Source organism: Moschus berezovskii, chromosome 16, assembly GCF_049115385.1.
Source record: "Moschus berezovskii isolate FMDL1 chromosome 16, NW_MosBer_1.0, whole genome shotgun sequence".
Taxonomy (NCBI): domain Eukaryota; kingdom Metazoa; phylum Chordata; class Mammalia; order Artiodactyla; family Moschidae; genus Moschus; species Moschus berezovskii.
Window position 1 is genome coordinate 49797620 of NC_142475.1, and position 19493 is coordinate 49817112.

Here is a 19493-nt window from a genome sequence, read left to right on the forward strand (position 1 = left end):
ACTGGAGTGGGTTGCCATTTTCTTCTCCAGGGGATCTTCCCAACTCAGGGATTGAACCCGGGTCTCCCGCATTGCAGGTGGACGCTTTACCCCTAAGCCACCAGGGAAGCCCTAGATTAAAAGAGGACGTGGACAAAAACTCCCTGGAACAAGTCCTCAGAAGGAAACGCTGTGATTCCAGAGTCCCTGCCCTCACTAGAAATTTCCTTGACCTAACTTTCAGGGAGCCTCTGGAAATGTCCACCTACTTGTTGCCACTGGGGAAGGAAGCGGAAACAAACATCGTGGGAGGGACATGGAATCTTTGTTTTTGGAGGTGGTAAGGCTCAGGCTTGGGTTTTATAACTTTTGCAATATGCTGATTTGCCAATATAATGATTAAAGGAAAATGGTTGGCTATTAAGCAGTGATGGGGAGAAAGAAGCCAAACAAAATGAAACACCACAAAATGGAAGGATTCGGCAGAAGGAAGTAACAGGGAAATTTAGAAGCCCTCTGGCACGCTTTTGAAAGGGCTGCAGCAATCAACTGCACAGTACGAAAGAGAGCTTCAAAGCAGACTCACAGACAGAGAAGACAAACTATTGGTTACCAGTGGGGAGAGAGAAGCGGGGAGAGGCAAAATAGCAATAGGGGAGGAAAGTGTTAATGGCTCAGTCATGGTCCGTCTCTGCAATCCCATGGCCTGGAGCCCGCCGGGCTCCCCTGTCCATAGCATTTCTCAAGCAAGAAAACTTGAGTGGGTTGCCATTTCCTTTTCCAGGGGATCTTCCTGACCCAGGGATTGAACCTACATCTCCTGCACTGGCAGGTGGATTCTTTACCACTGAGCCACCAGGGAAGTCCTTATAAAACTATAGGTACTAATAAAACTATGTTCAGATGTATGTTGTTTGATAGAAGGTGTAAGAGATGAAAATGAAATGGAAATTTTGGAAAATTTCCATTTATCAAACTAGCTTTTAATATCACAGACACAGTTTAAAAGGAAAAAAAAAAAGCCTGATCTTAATAAAAGACAATCTTCTTCTTTCAATATTCAATAACAATGGAGGTATTTAACACAAGTGAATGACTGAGGAGTGTAGGCAGGAAAGTTCATCAGTAGAATTGTAATGCACACAAAGGACTGCCCTGGGAAAGAGAATTTAATAAAAACAAAGGTGGGCCAAACACTATGAAAAGATTTTAATAATTCATCCCGAATTCTATTCCTCCTGATCTTGCATTAAGGCTTCCCTGGTGGCTCACTGGTAAAAAATCCACCTGCCAAGGAGGAGACTCGGTTTAATTTCTGGGTTGGGAATATCCCCTGGAGAAGGAAATGAAAACCCACTCCAGTATTCTTGCCTGGGAAATCCCAAGGATAGCGGAGCCTGGCGGGCTACAGCCCATGGGTTTGAAGAGAGTTGGACACAACTTAGTGACTAAACAACAACAAAAACCAGCTTTCATTCTCTTTAGTATGCCACCCTGGCATCTAATTCAGGTTGGCGTTAAAACATCTAGATATGAATGCTAATTAAAACTGCCCTTTCATTCTGAAAAATCACATTCTTCTCTTTAATATCAAATACAGGCTTATAACAATACTTTAAAATATTTTAGATTCCTTTTTCTTGGTGAATAAAATCAGAAAAGGCAGGAAACTGATTATCTAATGTGGATGCCATATTGTTAACTACTTGCCATCTTAATTTTAAAAGTAAATGCTAAAAATAGTCTGTAATATTTATTCTAATTCATATTTTGAATTTTTCCCCTTTGTCAGAACCTCAAGGTAAACCTCCATGTTCATTAATTAGGGTAAGCATGGATCTACTTGGGTTCCTTCCTAGCTTTCTGAATTATAATTACTGAAGAAGTATTTTAGTAACAGTGTTATGCAAGATTTATGATACTAATATAAATCAGCACACATTTTATCACCATGAAAAATCTAAGCATAGCCTTACCTGAAAGATTAAAAATATTACTAAATGCCTATATTATTCTGCATAATAGAAAAATAAAACAGTACTATTTTCAAATAATGTTAACCTTAATTTCAGCATCTGTGATGGGGCATTTTTGCCTACATCACAGTAAATCTCTCTGAAATGAATTAACTAAAGCTATATTTATTTTGAACTGCAGAAATGGAGAAAGCCAAAATACTTTGAAATTTCAGTGTTACTTGTGATTCCAACACATCTATCAATGAATACAGCAATTAAAAAATGGTTGTGGAACACTGATCTATTTCTCCTACTCATCAATCGTCAAACTCTAAAACTGCTCATGGGGCATATGAGAGAGTAACTTCTTGGACAACTTGGTCATGATTCTAGGATTAAAAAATTCTAGAATTTAAAAAACTCTGGCAGCTTAAAATTTTTTTTTTTTGGCCATACTACGAGGCTTGAAAGATCTTAGTTCCCCAACCAGGGACTGAACCCAGGCCCCCTGCAATGGATGCACAAGGTCCTAACCACTGAACCGCCAGGGAACTGCATTAAATGGCAAACTTAAAGGCATTAACTTTCAGTAAATTCATGTGGAGATAGGAGAATATGCTTGTAGTTTGAAGCCTGGCATGTCCCTTGGTTGTCACAGTCCTCAGATAACTATGATCTTACACCAGTGCCAAGTAAGAATGTTAATCATGGTGATGACATACCGAGTGTCAAGGCCACAGTGGCCTCTATGTTCCTTGAACACATCATGCTGGCTCCCACTCGGACTCCCACATTTGCACTCTGCTCCCTACAATCGAATGCACTTTCTCTGAGATATCTGCATGACTCACTCTTGCACTTCACACAGGTCTCTAAACCAACAGAACTTCCTCCTTGGAAGATGAAATCCCCTCATCCCATCTTGTCCCCGTCACCTCTCTGATTTCTGTTCTTTTCTGTATTTATGTCACCTACAATGTTACCATTTATTTACTTTGTCATCTGTTTCACTCCCACATGATTTACATTATGTAACAGTCAGGAGGTTTTTGCTTTTTTTTTTTTTTTTCAATGCTTGCTACCAGAAACTAGAACAGTGCTGGCACATAATTAGTGCTCAATGTATATTAGCTGAGTGAATGGAAAGTAAATAAGTGGATGAATGAATGAGAACAGAATGATTGAACATGACTGATCAGAGACAGCATTTCTCTGCTGAACTCATTTAGTTGCAGATATTTCACTTAAGCTCTCAGTAAGCTTGCAATGCTTCCCAGGTGGTTTAGTAGTAAAGAATCTGCCAGCAGATGCAGGAGAGGTGGGTTCGATCCCTGGGTTGAGAAGATCCCCAGGAGGAGGAAATGGCAACTTACTCCAGTAGTGTTTCCTGGAGAATCCCATGAACAGAGAAGGCTGGCAGGCTACAGTTCAAAGGGTTTTAAAGAGTCAGACACGACTGCATGACTGAGCATGAGCATGAGTAAGCTTGCAATAGAGCACAAAGTACTCAGCAATTAAAGGGGACAATTCTGTATATTGCGTCACTCACACAAGTGTAATTGCTCCTTTTAGAGAAACAAAGTCTTGTCACACTTCATAAGCAAGGACATGCTGTGTAGAACTTGAAATCCATAATTCAGGCATATCAAGTTAAATGAAATTTCACAGATGAAAACCTACTGACTTGAATCAACTTTTTCTTTCTACCTCTTCAAAACATCTACCCATCAAAACCCAGTTCAAACACTACTTCTCCAGGGAAAGTTCTAACCATCTCCACGATATATGTTGCTTCTGAATCTTATTTTTTAGCTGTAACTCTCCTAGGTCATTTATTTTTTTCTTGTAGTCTAAGTCATTTGTTATTTTTTATTATATTTTTGTTATCTTATTTTGTCATGTTATTATTTACTATTATTTTATGTTGTTTGTTGTTCATGCCTCATATCTCTAACATGGGCATCATCAATTTATGATGTTACCCAGCCAATAGCACCAACTGAAGTCCTTTGCATGGATGAAGTACCAAGTAAGTTTGAATAAACAGCAACTGCTATTCTCTCAAAATCTAACTGGCCTCATACTAAGAACAGACTATGATTGGTGACAGAAAACTCTGCCTACCAGATTACAATGAGGACTAAATCCTGTTCTATTGTTTTCACTTATATGGTTTCATTTCTCTGTGAAAATTGAGATGTGACAGAAGAGGAGTAAGTGATTATGAAGAGGGACCTGACTTGGGGTTCTCCACGCATATTTGCATCTGATACAGCTGGAGGAATTTATGTACCTACTGGCTTTCCCAAACAGAGCACTGATGCATAAGATAAACCACCTAAGCAGAACCCATCTAAAACTCCTCCTTACAATTTCAGGAAGAGCATATCTTGTGGGCTTTTGGACTGTGACTTTGCCAGAAGTAGGAAGACATTGGTAACCCCAAGAGAACATCTAACTCACAACAATTGAGTGACAAGGATCCAAACCACTGAAGAAAAGGTAACAAACCTTTTTTCTAGAAAATATTCTAGTCACCAGCTCCTACCAAGCAAGTTCCTAGAGTGCATAAAACAGATGCACAATTTTGTACCTAAAGTATAAATCTTAAGATACATAAAGAATGATAAGCTTCTAGGCCACAGTGGTATAAATGTGGGATTGCATTCATTTTGTGTGAATAAACAGTCACTGAAAATGGAACTAAAGCCAGAAATTACTCTGCAAGAATTAACGAATCTCTGAAGTCTTATTCCAAATATGTTTCCAACTATAATTTCACAGAGCTAAATGTAATAAACAAGAAAGTCCAAACATAACGAGGAGCAGTGAAGATGCAGGCAAAGATGCAGGTAAAGATGCAGCAAGGTGGGAGTCACGTACCGATGCACGCCGCTATTGCAGATGATGACGTGGCAGGCCCCCAGCCTGCTGCACAGCTCCGAGGACACTGACAGCAGCCCGACTCCGGAGGCGCTGCAAGCCGTGTTCACACAGGCAGCTGTGCGCTTGGATTTGATAAATGAGGCCACCAGTCGATAAAGTTCATCCAAAACATTGAGAGGCCTCATGAGCTGCAGGAAAAAAAAAACCAAACGATAAACATAAAGTTCAACATGTTTAATAGAAAGAAATCTTTTTAGATGGGCTATAATTCACAGTCATTATAACCTATAGTCTAAACTATTTTATTATGAAGGTAACAGAATTGGAGATCACAAAATTTATACCTATGTTTTTTCTAGAAGTTTTTTTTTTTTTTTCTCTTTTTTTTTTAGGTAATTAATTTATTTTTTATTGGAGGCAAATTATTTTACAATATTATATTGGTTGGTTTTGCCATACATTGATATGAATTTGCCCCGGGTTTACATAAGTTCCCCCTCCTGAACCCCCCTCCCACCTCCCTCCTCCCTTTATCCTCCCTCTGGGTCATCCCTGCATGCCAGCCCCGAGCATCCTATAACATGCATTGACCCTGAACTAGTGATTCGTTTCACATATGACAACATACGTGTTTCAATGCCATTCTCCCAAATCATCCGGGTGGGAGATCACAAAATTTATACTGACACTGTGCTCAAGAACACCAACAACAAAATTAAATAAGAGGTAAATGGTAAAATATAGGGTCAATGCAGTCTTCTATTTTTACCTTATCTACGTAGGCAGCTTTAGATGTAGAGTTTGGTGGTGAATTTGACTTGTCCAAGTAGAATGCCCTGTAAGAATCCAAAGAATAAATGATCATTTATTATTAGAAAAATTAAAAAGCATGAAGACGTGCAAGTTTTACTGATTTCCTTTTAAAGACAAATGAATTAACAAACTGCTGAATGCTAGCATGAGGGTAACTGCAAAAAAAGAAAGTTTTCCATTCAGAAAAAAACAATTAAAGCTACCATCACCTCCATTATTTATTGTATGGCCTTAGAGAGATATTTAATTTGTATATACCTCAATTTCCTCTTTTGTAATTTAGAGATTTTAGTAGTTTATACTAATAATACTTCATGAGGCAGCCAAGAAAATGAAGTGAGTTAATGCAAATAAAATACTTAGGAGGGCACATAGCACAGAATAAGTGCTCACTGATGCAGTAATTAATATTATTATAAAAGTTGAATAAAGATATTTTCTCATGACTGTTGAAAAACATGATCTGGTTTTCATTTATTATGCAAGTGACAGATTATGAAAATAATTCTCCAAACACTAATTTTAAACAGATTACTTAGCTGGATTCTTTCAGCCACTAAGTTATGTTCAGATGAGAAGTAAAATTCTCTTCAAAGATATACTGGTTCCCTTTCGTCACCAGGATGCAATATGGTCACAACTATTTTAATATACTAAGTGGAAAACTCACTCTAGAAAAGAGATACACAGCTGGCCACACTGAGCACTCTCCCTACTTTCTAAAAGAGACAGTCCTTAAAAAAAAAAAAGTTGTCACTGTTTCAGCCAGTTAAGAAGAGGATCACGTAGATCTAATCCTGCTATAGTCACTTGAACTGACGTGGCAGAAATCTACAAATTTTCACTGGGACAAAATGCTTAAAGAAAAAAACCCACATATTTGATGAAGCAAGCCAACAGAAAAACAGAATAAAACATTTTATAGATTTAAATTGTATAAATGCCCACATCAAGTAAAACTTTATTCTGAGAGAATCTCATTTTTTCTAAATGCTATAGTGCTGTGCTTAGTCACTCAGTCCTGTTCGATTCTTTGGGACCCCATGGACTGTAGCCCTCCAGGCTCCTCTGTCCATGGGATTTCCCAGGCAAGAATACTGGACTGGGTTGCCATGCTCTCCTCCAGGGGATCTTCCCAACCCAGGGATCGAACCCAGGTCCCCTGCATTGCAGGTAGATTCTTTACCGTCTGAGACACCAGGGAAGCCAAATGAGCAAAATGAAAATAGATAAAGCATCTCACGATATAACCACACCCTTCAAAATGCTTTTAGAAGATAAAAGCTTATGACAAATTCAGAGCTAAATATATTTACTGATCCAGACTTGTGTGAGTAGTTAATATTTAGTAATCCATAATTGCAGAAAGTGACAAATTATTATAAAATATATCTATGGTCTGATGAAACTGAGAGAAGGTAACCATGAAATACAGCTTCTTCCTGACTCCTATGAAATTTACACAGCCAAGAAATATTTTAATTCAATCAATTATTTCTTAAAATAAAAATTTAGAATTGAGCCTAAAACTAATTCTGGGTACTCTCTGTTCAGAAAAATTGTTGTTCAGCCATGAATTTTACCATCCCTAAGGTTTACAGATATTCATAGAACTTCAGTATTTTTCAGAACATGACAAATTTCCACATGAAATACATTTCTAATGCACTTCCCTTAATTACAAAAGTCTGGCAATATCCCTTAATCAAAATTTATGAGAGAGCTAATGGTAAAACTGGATTAATGCCAAAACTGACTGTAGTTTAATATGCTTTTGAGGTTAGTAAGAATGAAGTCATGGCTCTTTGTCTCAATAAGTAAACTTATTAAGACGGTTTTGAAAACACTCCTGCTACTTTACATAGGATGAACAGTAAGTTTCCTTTCATGCAGGCATGCATCAGGTTTCCTTGTTGCAACTTTGTAAATGAACCCTGCCATACAAAATAAATGTACTATGATAATATTTTCTATTTAGTCCCTAGAGAATAAAATAGCAAGGAAAGAGGTGATGTCATGTTACAATAAATACAGTATAAATATATCCAAATTAAATAACTAAAATGAAACGAATCTTGGGAAAGTATCTCATACAATCTAACAGCAAGAACAAATACAGAGGTATCGAGAATGTAGTGCAGGAAATGATAGGTAAGTTAAAAATATACAGAAAGATAATGAAATACATACACATGAGGAAGAAGGAAGGCTCCATAAGAATATGGTACATGAGTTGGACTTGGATGGATGGACGGGATTCAGGACAGGCCAAGATGGAAAAACAGAATTTCAAGTAGAGGCAACACTATGAATAATAGAAGAGAAAGAGAAATGGATGGAGCCAACTTTGCAGACAGCAGGTTCGTGTAAGGCAGTGAGAGTGAGTATTGGGCAAGCGAGCTGGATTCATACTGTGAGGAAATGAAATACCAAACTAAGACACTATAATTAATTTGTTATGCAGTGGAGAAGCACTACACAGGGTACACTTTGCTACCAGTGAAAAAGTAAGAATAAATGGAAAATCCTCCAATTAAAAAAATAATAAAATTGCTGATGCTTAAGCTCCAATACTTTGGCTACCCGATGTGAAGGGCCAACTCAATGGAAATGACCCTGATGCTGGGAAACACTGAGGGCAGGAGAAGTGGAGGACAGAGGATGAGATGGTTGGATGGTATCACTGACTCGATGGACATGAGTTTGAGCAAGCTCTGAGAGATAGTGAAGGACAGGGAAGTCTGGCTTGCTGCAGTCCATGGGGTTGCAAAAAGTTGGACATGACTTAGCAACTGAACAACAGCAACAATAAAATTATTTTTAAAAAAAAGAATAAATAGAAGTACATGACCCATCAGATATGACAATTTAGGGAAATTTGAGACCCTAGAAGTAAAAAGACTAGTTTAGTTTTTTTTTTTTTGTCCATGCTATGCAGCATGTGGGATTTTAGTTCCCTGACCAGGGATCAGTCCCATGCCTCCCTGCACTGAAGTGGGAGTCTTCACCACTGGACCAACAGGGAAGTCTGGGACACAGGGAATTGACAGCTGACGTGAAAGAAAGAAAATGAGTTCAGGCAACATCAAGATTAATTCAGACTCATGCAAGTTAATATACTAACAAGTTAGAAAAATGATTTCTCAGATAAGTAACATATTAGGATCACAGTTCTACAGGGTCAAGCTGATGCTCCAGGAATAGTCAGGTTTTTACATAAAGAGAGACCATGCAAAAGTCTGATAGGAGAGACACAGAGGTTAAATCAATGACAAAAGTGACTGGTATCTGGCAACTTCTCTGGCCCTTTTTCTCCCTTTTTCTGGGCATGCTGGAAGATATCCAATTTCTAAGAGAGGTAATTAAGGCGCAAGAGTCACTGGTGTTTTACAAGTAAGGAGGAACAACTACAGTATTCCACTCAGATCGCTGCTAGATTCTTGTTTGTTCTTTACATCAGTGCTTATGAGATCATTTCTATATTTATAATAATGTATGGAAATTTCTCACTTGGCCAGACTCATATATAATTCTCCTAATATCATGTCCTATCTCTAAATATTCTAACCTGGATCATGTAGTTTTTGGATTTTAGCATTTACTCTGCATTTCAAAAAGGAGTTATAACAGTGTTTGGTCAATTACAGATATTAGTCATAGACATGCCATTATTACAATGGTAGAGCATTTGACTATAGTTGTGACTGTTTCATAAGTACTACTGTTAAACTGCCTTTGACTATCATAGCACTTAAATTAAAGGGGCAAAATCCACAGAAAATCACATCAAAAGATACTGATCTCTTGTATAAATGAAAATCACCAGATAGATTCAACCTGTGCCCATATATGGGCAAAGAATACATGCTAAATAAGTAGGTAGGAGAATGGTGATTTGCACCTTCATCTCACCCACCTTGAGTGACCATAAGCATTAGCTCTGACTTCTCTGAAACAGGTTTTACCTAAACTTATATGAAGAGAAAAACTCAATAATGAGATAAACTTGGATTTGCTTGGATAAATTCGTCTCTTGGCTTATCAAAAACAGAGCACCTAAAATTATAGTTTGCTGTCCCATAATCAAAGACAATGCCTGATTCATAGCCTGTAATAACACTTGATATAGTATTGAATTGAGTTTTATTTCATGAGAGCTCTAAAACACACAGTTGAACAACTAAACATATCTGTGACCTGATAGAGAAAAGGAAATATATTAAACATCTTAATTTTAAAATAGATAAAATAATTGTTAGGCACTTTTGAAAAAGAATTCTTTGTAGGAAGGATTCTTTTTAAGTTTATAACTATTAGGCTACATCTCAATTAACACTGAAGCAAATATTTATAGGATTTAACAATCATCAGAACTTAAAAATAGAGAGGAAGTGTATTTAATATTTCCTTCTCGATGAGAGAAAATGATGATTAAGAGACAAATATTCATAAGATCTCTTGCAAGACTCATAGGAGTGTTGTTTTACCTACAAATGACTAGCAGAAATGATATAGCAAATTCTTGTTCAGTGTTCCAAAGAAGAAAAGATGAAAATAAACATGATTAAGTACTATCATGTTTAGATGTTAAAAACCTACCCTTTGGCTTCTATACTTATAGACAAGACCCTATAAAAAGCAGTGATTTTGTTTAATTGGGGTTCCCTGGTGGCTCAGATGGTAAAGAATTCACCCGCAATGAGGGAGACTCAGGTTCGAACACTGGGTTGGGAAGATGCCCTGGAGAAGGGCATGGCAACTCACTCCAGTATTCTTGCCTGGAGAATCCCCATGGACAGAGGAGTCTGGAGGGCTACAGCCCATGGCATTGCAAAGAGTCGGACACGACTGAGCAACTAAGCATGCACACACAAAGGCGGTTAGTGTACAACATCTGACACATAGCAAATCACCCAATTTTATTAATAGCTATCATTATCATTTTTATTCATTACTTAACATTTTAAAATTTTTAAATAAAAATTGTACACATTTAAGGTAAATACTATGGTTATCTCATATAAATATACACAGTAAAATGAGTACCAGAGTCAAGCTAATTAATATATCATTATCTCACCTAGTTAACATCTTTTGTGTATATAAAATCTCCTGGATTCCACTCTAAGCATAATTTCAGGGTTCAGTACAGTATTATTAAGTATAGATAACATGCCTGTACATAAGCTCTCTAGATGCATTCATCCTCCATAACCACAAATTTGTACCCTCTGACCAATGTTGTCCTATTTTCCCTATCTCCCTATTCTTTTCTGGTTCTATGAGTTCAACATCTTCATTCCCCGCCCCCCACCTCCATCCAGATTTCCATCCAGATTCCACACAGAAGTGAGACCACATAGTATCCTTCTCTGGCTTATTTCAGTGAGCACAATGGCCTCCAGGTTTATCCCACTCTGTCCTGGCTGCAAGGTTTCTACTAAGAAATCTGCTGACAGCCTCATGGAGGGTTTGTTCTCTTGTACTGTACATGAGCAATTTTTTTTTTCTTTGCAGTTTTAAAAATTCTGCCTTTGATTTTACACAATTTTATTATAATGTGTCTTGGAGAAGAACTTTCAGGGTTGAAACTCTTTGGAGACCTATAAACTCAGGAACTTGGATGTCCAAATTTCCACCCAGATTTGGGAATTTCTTAGATATTATTTCTTTAAAAAGGTGTCTGTCCCTTTCTCCCTCTCTTCTCTTTCTGGGACTCCAGTAATGAGTAGGTTGTTTCTCTTGATGGTATCCCATAATTCACATAAGCTTTTTTTAGTTTTCTTTTTCTTTTTGTTCCTCTGACTGGATAATTTAAAACACTTTGTCTTCAAGTTCACTGATTTTTTTTTTCTTTTGCTTGGTTGAATCTGTTGTCGAAGTTCTCTATTAAATTTGGCAGTTCAATCAACATATTCCTCAACTCAAGAATTTCTGTTTGAGTTTTTTAAATGGTTTCTATTGCTTTGCTGGACATCTCATTTTGTTCATTCACTGTTTTCCTAATTTGGTTGACCGTGTTTTCTTACATTTCACTATACTTCTTTGAGGATCGTTCTAAAGTCTTTGTCAGGACGTTTACAGATCTCCATTATTTTAGAGTTAGTTATTGAAGCTTTTTATTTTCTTTTTTCCCTTTGGTGATGACATGTTTCCAAGATCATTCACAATCCTTGCAGTCTTGTGTTGGCATCTGTGCATTTGAAGTAAGAGGCAACTCTTCCTATCTTCACAGACTGGCTTCAGCTGGGAAAACTTTTCACTAGTCAGTCCACACAGAAATTCTGCAAGGGCCATCAAATGGAATCTTTAGCCATGCGGGTCTGGTGCCTGGGTCAGCAAGTGGACCACAGACACCGGCCTGGTACCTGGGTCTGCAGGAGCCCACCTGAAGCTCTCACTATTTCTGAATTACGCTAATGAAAATACATTAAGAAACTGAAGTTCCCTCAGGACTCTTTTTTTTTGTAATTTCATTCCTCAGATGAACAGATTACAGGTTAAGTTTTAAAGAACTCTTTGAAACTGAACATGATCTACATCGTGTTACCTCCGTAAGCCCAGCACCTAGAATATTGCCTTAGCCAAAGCAGCTGCTCAATAAGCATTTGTTAAGTGAATCACTAAGTACATACTTAAGGAAAAGTGAAAATTAGTATGGATAGACAAGAAATCATCTCATCCACTACTGAGTCCTTTCTCCAAAGAACTGTAAATATGAGCAAGTGCATTCCAATGAAAAAGTAAATATGCCCTCATTTATTCCATGTATCTTTCAGACACTGTCCAATAACATCCTTCCTCTTCCAGTCAAAATTTTCTGCCAAGAAGCCTAACCTGGTAATCCTCCTTCCAAACCTCTGAACAACTCCCCTCAGCTGACTCCATCCACCACACTACTCACACCATTCTCCCTAGTAATGTCAGTGAATTTATTTGTACTGACCAAAGTTGATGGTTTAACATAATTAAATAAATTAGAGAAATAAAATGGGTAGAATTATCATTAATTTATGAATGGCAATACAATTTTATTGAATTTTGTTAAGAAATTGCTTTAAAATCTTCCCTCCCTGTCAATATAGCTCCGTGAGACTGGTTTTCTTTTTTTTTTTTTTTTTTAGTTTATTTATTTTTTTTTATTTCTAAAAAAGAATTTTATTAAAAAAGCACAAATGCAAAGAAATGAACAGAGGAAAATTTATGCGTCGAACCTGGACTGGTCACTTATGATAATATACATGCTACAATTCCATTCTTTCCAATCATTCCACTGGAGACTGGTTTTCTTCTATGAGACACTTTGTATTCATGCCCAGTTGCTCAGTCATGTCCAACTCTCTGTGACCCCACAAACTGTAGCCTGCCAGGCTCCTCAGTCCATGGGATTGTTCAGGCAACAAGTGGGTTGCCATTTTCTCTACCAGGGGATCCTCCCAACCTAAGGATCAAACCTGTGTCGAATGCATTGGTAGGTAGATTCTTTACCACTGAGCTACCAGGGAAGCCCATTGGAAAGGTTTTAAGTTATTAAAACAAGCACAGAAAGAGTTTAAAGATGCATTTTCCCTGTAAAATATGCTATCACCCCAACCTAGATTAGTTACCAAACAAGAAACCATTCATCTCCCACATCAAATACTTGAAGTATTGGTATATGCAGTGTTTGTTGCATCTACCAATTTGTTAGATGTTGAATACGGGAAATCACTACTTCACTCATAACTTTAATTTTGATTGCAGAATAACAAAAATGACCTCAATGGAAATTCTTTATTAACTGCCCCCAAAATCTGGTGGCATTCAAGGTGTAGTAGAGTAAAGCTGCATGTGACACCTTCCATTTAGCTTTTAATCACAAACTGCATCAAAAGCTACCACTTCTAATACTGTCTTTGGAGGCACCTGGAAGCCTCCTTCTACTTTGTTTGTAGCACAGTAGGGCAATCATCGTTCCTGTCCTGGGACTAAATTCAGACCTGGACACAAAACTGGGGCTGTGCATCCTTCTAGATAGTTTTCCACCACTGTCTTTATCTTTAATAGTTTCTCTGTTGTGAAATCAAAGACAGTATCCAGGTTATTCTCAGAAGTATCTCTGGGCACAAATAGTGAAAGTGAAAGTTGCTCAGACGTATCCGACTCTTTGCAACCCCGTGGACTACACAGTCCATGGAATTCTCCAGGCCAGAATTCTGGAGTGGGTAGCCTTTCCCTTCTCCAGGGGATCTTCCCAACCCAGAGATCTAACCCAGGTCTCCCGAATTGCAAAAGGATTCTTTACCAGCTGAGCCACAAGAGAAGCCCAGAATACCGGAGATAAAGCCTGCCCAATTCCATCCTGCAGAACTATTTTATGAAGATTGCCTCTGTCTTCCCCACGAGGCAGTGAGGTCACCTGCTCCAACACCGAGTCCCTTGGGAAGCCCTTGATTATAACTGTATTCTTCAAGTAAGTTGTTCTGTAGGAAACTCACAAAACCCACCTTCCATGAAACTCACCTGCAGATTAGAGGCCTTGTGACGAGCTATTCCTTGAAAGTGAAGTGAAAGTGAGAGTCACTCAGTTGTGTCTGACTCTTTGCAACCCCATGGACTTTCTCCAGGCCAGAATATAGGAGTGGGTAGACATTCCCTTCTCCAGGGGATCTTCCCAACCCAGGGATCGAACCTAGGTCTCCCACATTACAGGCAGATTCTTTACCAGCTGAGCCACAAGGGAAGCCGAAGAATCCTGGAGTGGGTAGCCTATCCCTTCTCCAGCAGATCTTCCTGACCCAGGAATCAAACAGGAGTCTCCAGTGTTGCAGGTGGATTCTTCACCAACTGAGCTATCAGGGAAGCCCCAGCTACTCCTTAAGCTTGGCAAATCCTGAGGACAGTGTAAATCTCCTTTCAACCTAATACTCATGTCAGCTTATGAAGCATTGCTAGCTCCACTGGACGAAAAGGAGATCAAGGCTCAGAGATACTGAGAACTTGCCCCAAGTCACACAACCAATCAGTGCAAGAGTGGGGACTGGAATCCAAGTTTGACCAACTTTCCCTCCTCCAGTATATTACTACAGCAGGCACCTCCAGATAATTCACCTTCTGGTTTTTCTCATTATATCACTGTAGAAAGTCTAAGTTCACTAAGTTCAGTTCAGTTGCTCAGTCATGTCTGACATTTTGCAACCCCATGAACCGCAGCACGCCAGGCCTCCCTGTCCATCACCAACTCCCAGAGTTTATCCAAACTTATGTCCATTGAGTCAGTGATGCCATCCAACCATCTCATCCTCTGCTGTCCCCTCTCCTCCTGCCCTCAATCTTTCCCAGCATCAGGGTCTTTTCAAATGAGTCAGTTCTTCGCATCAGGTGGCCAAAGTATTGGAGTTTCAGCTTCAACATCAGTCCTTTCAATGAACATCCAGGACTGATCTCCTTAAGGATGGACTGGTTGGATCTCCTTGCAGTCCAAGGGACTCTCAAGAGTCTTCTCCAACACCACTGTTCAAAAGCATCAATTCTTTGGCGCTCAGCTTTCTTTATAGTCCAACTCTCACATCCATAACATGACTACTAGAAAAACCATAGCCTTGACTATACAGACCTTTGCTGACAAAGAAATGTCTGTTTTTTAATATGCTGTCTAGGTTGGCCATAACTTTCCTTCCAAGGAGTAAGTGTCTTTTAATTTCATGGCTGCAGTCACCATCTGCAGTGATTTTGGAGCCCCCCAAAATAAAATCTCTCACTGTTTCCACTGTTTCCCCTTCTATTTGCCATGAAGTGATGGGACCAGATGCCATGATCTTAGTTTTCTGAATGCTGAGTTTTAAGCCAACTTTTTCCCTCTCCTCTTTCACTTTTATCAAGAGGTTCTTTAGTTCTTCTTCACTTTCTGCCATAAGGGTGGTGTCATCTGCATATCTGAGGTTATTGATATTTTTCCTGGCAATCTTGAGTCCAGCTTGTGCTTCATCCAGCCCAGCATTTCTCATGATGTACTCTGCATAGAGGTTAAATAAGCAGGGTGACAATATACAGCCTTGATGTACTCCTTTTCCTATTTGGAACCAGTCTGTTGTTCCATGTCCAGTTCTAACTGTTGCTTCTTGACCTGCAAACAGATTTCTCAAGAAATCTTTTCACTTTCACACATTGGAGAAGGAAATGGCAAACCACTCCAGTGCTCTTGCCTGGAGAATCCCAGGGATGGGGGAGCCTGGTGGGCTTCCGTCTATGGGGTCACACAGAATCGGACACGACTGAAGTGACTCAGCAGCAGCAGCAGCATGTACGACCTCGATGCTTTCTCTCTATATCAGAGAACAATGCAGGCACCCACTCTGTATCAGAGAACAGTGCAGGCACCCAAACCAGCATGTCTCTGTTTCCCTCTAAACAAACCATGTTTCTGGTGGAAAAGATTTTTTCCCCTCCATTTCTCAAATAGTTTAAAATCTATACCTTCCTATCCATCTCCATTTTTACCATCTGTGTAGGGTTCTTATTTCCACTTGTCTGAACTATTTTAATAGATTCTTAATCAGTCTTTCTGCCTCTAGCCTCATTCTAACCCCTACTTTATCCTCACTAGTACCCCCAGGCTGCTCAGTTATGTTCTGTATCATGGTTTGGTTGCCCCAAATTTTGGACATTGATAGATACACAAGCATTCATTAATTGTCCATTAATAAGTACCTTATCAGCAATGGATAAACCAAGGTGAAAAGCAGAAACAGATAAGCATAAAAAGAATTTAAAATTTGATGTGATAATGTCAAAACAGAAGCTTACAAAGGGAAGATAAGGACAAAGACTAACCTCAGGAAGGTGAGAAGACCTCTCAGCAAGGACAGATTTTGAAATATTCCAAGGGATTCCCAGGTGGCACTAGTGGTAAAGAACCCACCTGCCAATGCAGGACAGTAAGAGATGTGGGTTCAATCTCTGGTTTGGGAAGAACCCCTGGAGGAGGGCATGGCAACCTACTCCAGTATTCTTGCCTGGAGAATCCCATGGACAAAGGGGACTGGTGGGCTACAATCCATGGGGTCGCAAAGAGTCGGACACAACTGAAGCAACTTAGCATGCAAGAAAGATGGGGAGAAATTGGCCAAAGCAACTGAAATTAGAGTCCTTCTGACTGAAGTTACCAGAAGCCAAGCAAAGACATGTTTGATTTTCTTCCTGAATGACTGAGAGAACTTCACACACTTGAATCCATATAAGATGGAACTTTGTCCTTAACTGAAGTTGGGTGGTCTATGTAACTAGACAGCCCATTTACAAACAGAATACCCTGACTCTTCACATAAATTATGACTTTCAATACATCCATATTAATTTTTCTGAGTTACAGTTATGTCTTTTCTATCAAAAGCTCTGGGTCCAAACTAAATTTCCTGACTGGTGAAGGGATAAGGTGATTTTCTTATCCCTTCTTTTGAAAGAAGGGATATGATTCTTTTGATCATTTAGAATGATTCACTCCCCTTCCATGGTCCATCCACCAAAGAAAAGAACTCTGAAATGTCACCAAAAAGGATTGGACAAAAGCAATAGGAAAAAAAAATTCACTGAGAGAGCTTGACTAGGCTGCTTTGAATGTATTTTTTAAAGACTGATTGTCCTTGTGCTCTGGTAGAAAAGTCAGCAGAGTTAAAAATAAGAATCAATCTTGCTTCCACAAACAGGAACAATTTTTCCTCACAAAGTATATTTCCCTAACTGATTCTTCAGGGTGTGTTTATTTTTTCTTGGACATGTCCAGCTCTTTTTTATTCCAAAGGAAATTCTGAACACAAGGTACTTTGATCTTCCCTTTGCTTCGGTGAAAACAATAGCTTTTCTTAGCTTATGGAGAGGTAATTTTCTTCAAATGTTGCTTTTTGAAGATGATTTTATCTGCTGCTATTTGTCAGCCAGAACATCTATTCATCCTGGATAAACTATCACAAAGAAGGACTTATCGCAAAAATGTGAAAACTCATAGTCAAATCATTCTAATCCCATTTGTTACTCTCACCTAAAAATTGAATTAAAATTCCTCTCATGCAATAATAAAATAAATATTAGACATAATTACAACTTCCCAAGGGTAAATGAATTAGTCTTAATTCACATAGAAATAAGTATAGCCCAGATAATTAAATGAGATTATATGCATAAATATATTGGCAACTCTCATATTTTCAGGAAGTAACAGTGGCAAAGTTTAATAGAATTATAGCGTTTTTCAAATAAAGAAGAGGTATGTTGCTCTCAAAAGTGCCACTATAATTTCAACTTTGTCTGATCTTGTCTCATGTGAAATTTATGAATCTTGGCTACATGATGAATTTTCTTTAGAGAAGTCTCCAACAGAGTCAGCATCTGTACCCTTCAAATGGCCCAGAATTTTCTGAATATAAAATGAAGTAGACTGGATACTGGAATAAATTCAATAAAATGATAATACCCCACCCAAAGACCAATACATTGCAGTTAACTGGATTTCCAATTCAAGTATTTTTACAGTACTTGTGCATGCGTGCTAAGTCACTTCAGGTGTGTCCGACTATTTGTGACCCTATAGACCGCAGCCCACCAGGCTCCTCTGTCCATGGGATTCTCCCGGCAAGAATACTGGAGTGGGTTGCCATGCCCTCCTCCAGGGAATCTTCCAGACTCTGGGATCGAATGGTATCTCTTATATCTCCTGCATTGGCAGGCAGGTTCTTTACCACTAGCTCCACCTGGAAAGCCCCTTTACAGTGCTTGCTATGTACCAAGCACAGTGGTGAACTAAGACATGGCTGCCCTCATGTATACATCAGCAGGTAAATAACCTGCAGTTAAAATAAAATAAAGGAAAACACAGAGACTCTCAGAGTTTCAGAGAAGATACCAAGCAATTCCAGCTGATGCTATCCCTGAAAGCTTCCTGCAGGAAGATAAATTTGAGATGGGATGGGTCCTAATTACAGTAATCCCCCTACATATGAACATCCTTGATTCCAAGAGCTCGTGTGTAAGTTCAGTTTGTTGACATGTTCAACAAAGTTAGCCCAGGTACCCAATTAACATAATCGGCTATATAATACTGTACTGTAATAGGTTTATAATATGTTTCACACAAATAATACATAACAAAACAAAAACAAAAAATAAAGAAAACATTTCTAATCTTCAGTACAGTACCTTGAAAAGTACGGTAGTACCAACTACAATAGTGCTGCTTTTATACTTGCTTCCAGACGTCTTGGGCTTGAAACAAAGGTACTGTACTATAGCACTGTACAGTAAGCACACAGAAGCAAAACTACTCGCAGAGGACCCACTCACGTGACAGTGTACACCAGACACATGGACCGACTTATGTGATTGGGCATGGAAACCTGCATTCACATCTTTGAAAGTTCACAACCTGAAGGTTCCTATGTAGGGGATTTACTGTCTACTCTTTCAGCACATGGAAGTAGGTTGGAGTGTGTCCTGAGTGACAGCTGGGTTGAAAGAAGTGAGGAAGAGTTGAAGGTACAGGAGGTAAAGGAGGGCATATTGATTCTGTTCATCCATTTGCTTCATGCCTTTCTTCCTCCTGAATTCCAGCCTCCAGACACTTTATCATTTCTCCTCAACCCTTCAGGACTTTTACTCATTCTATTTTCTCTGTTAATCCTTAAGGAAATCAATCCTGAATATTCATTGGAAGGACAGTTGCTGAAACTGAAGCTCCAATACTTTGGCCACCTGATGTAAGGAGCTGACTCATTAGAAAAGACCCTGATGCTGGGAAAGATTGAAGGCAAGAGGAAAAGTGGCCAACAGAGGATGAGCTGGTTAGATGGCCTCACTGACTCAATGGACATGGGTCTGAGCAAATTC

The 19493-nt window shown here is 38.8% G+C and overlaps 1 protein-coding gene and 1 long non-coding RNA gene across 8 annotated transcripts in view; one reads left to right on the top strand and one right to left on the bottom strand.

Moving 5' to 3' along the window:
- LOC148775249 (uncharacterized) overlaps positions 1-19493 on the top strand; it is an 81980-nt gene that overhangs the window by 44390 nt on the left and 18097 nt on the right. For 2 of the 4 annotated variants that reach the window (XR_016039349.1, XR_016039350.1), the window contains exon 3: positions 4316-4439. This is a non-coding gene — a long non-coding RNA (uncharacterized LOC148775249). Of the gene's footprint in view, positions 1-4315; positions 4440-4721; positions 4851-19292; positions 19419-19493 lie in introns of those variants that run through there. The other 2 variants (XR_016039348.1, XR_016039351.1) reach the window with 2 other exon arrangements.
- Positions 1-19493, bottom strand: part of PREX2 (phosphatidylinositol-3,4,5-trisphosphate dependent Rac exchange factor 2) — a 293115-nt gene that overhangs the window by 39764 nt on the left and 233858 nt on the right. For all 4 annotated transcript variants that reach the window (XR_008686780.2, XM_055432691.2, XM_055432693.2 and 1 more), the window contains 2 exons: positions 5593-5659; positions 4821-5011 (listed from right to left, as the gene is read on the bottom strand). Coding sequence is in view for 3 of the 4 variants with exons in the window: in XM_055432691.2 (XP_055288666.2) it covers positions 4821-5011; positions 5593-5659 (258 nt within the window). In the remaining variant the exon portion in view is untranslated. The remainder of the gene's footprint in view (positions 1-4820; positions 5012-5592; positions 5660-19493) is intronic.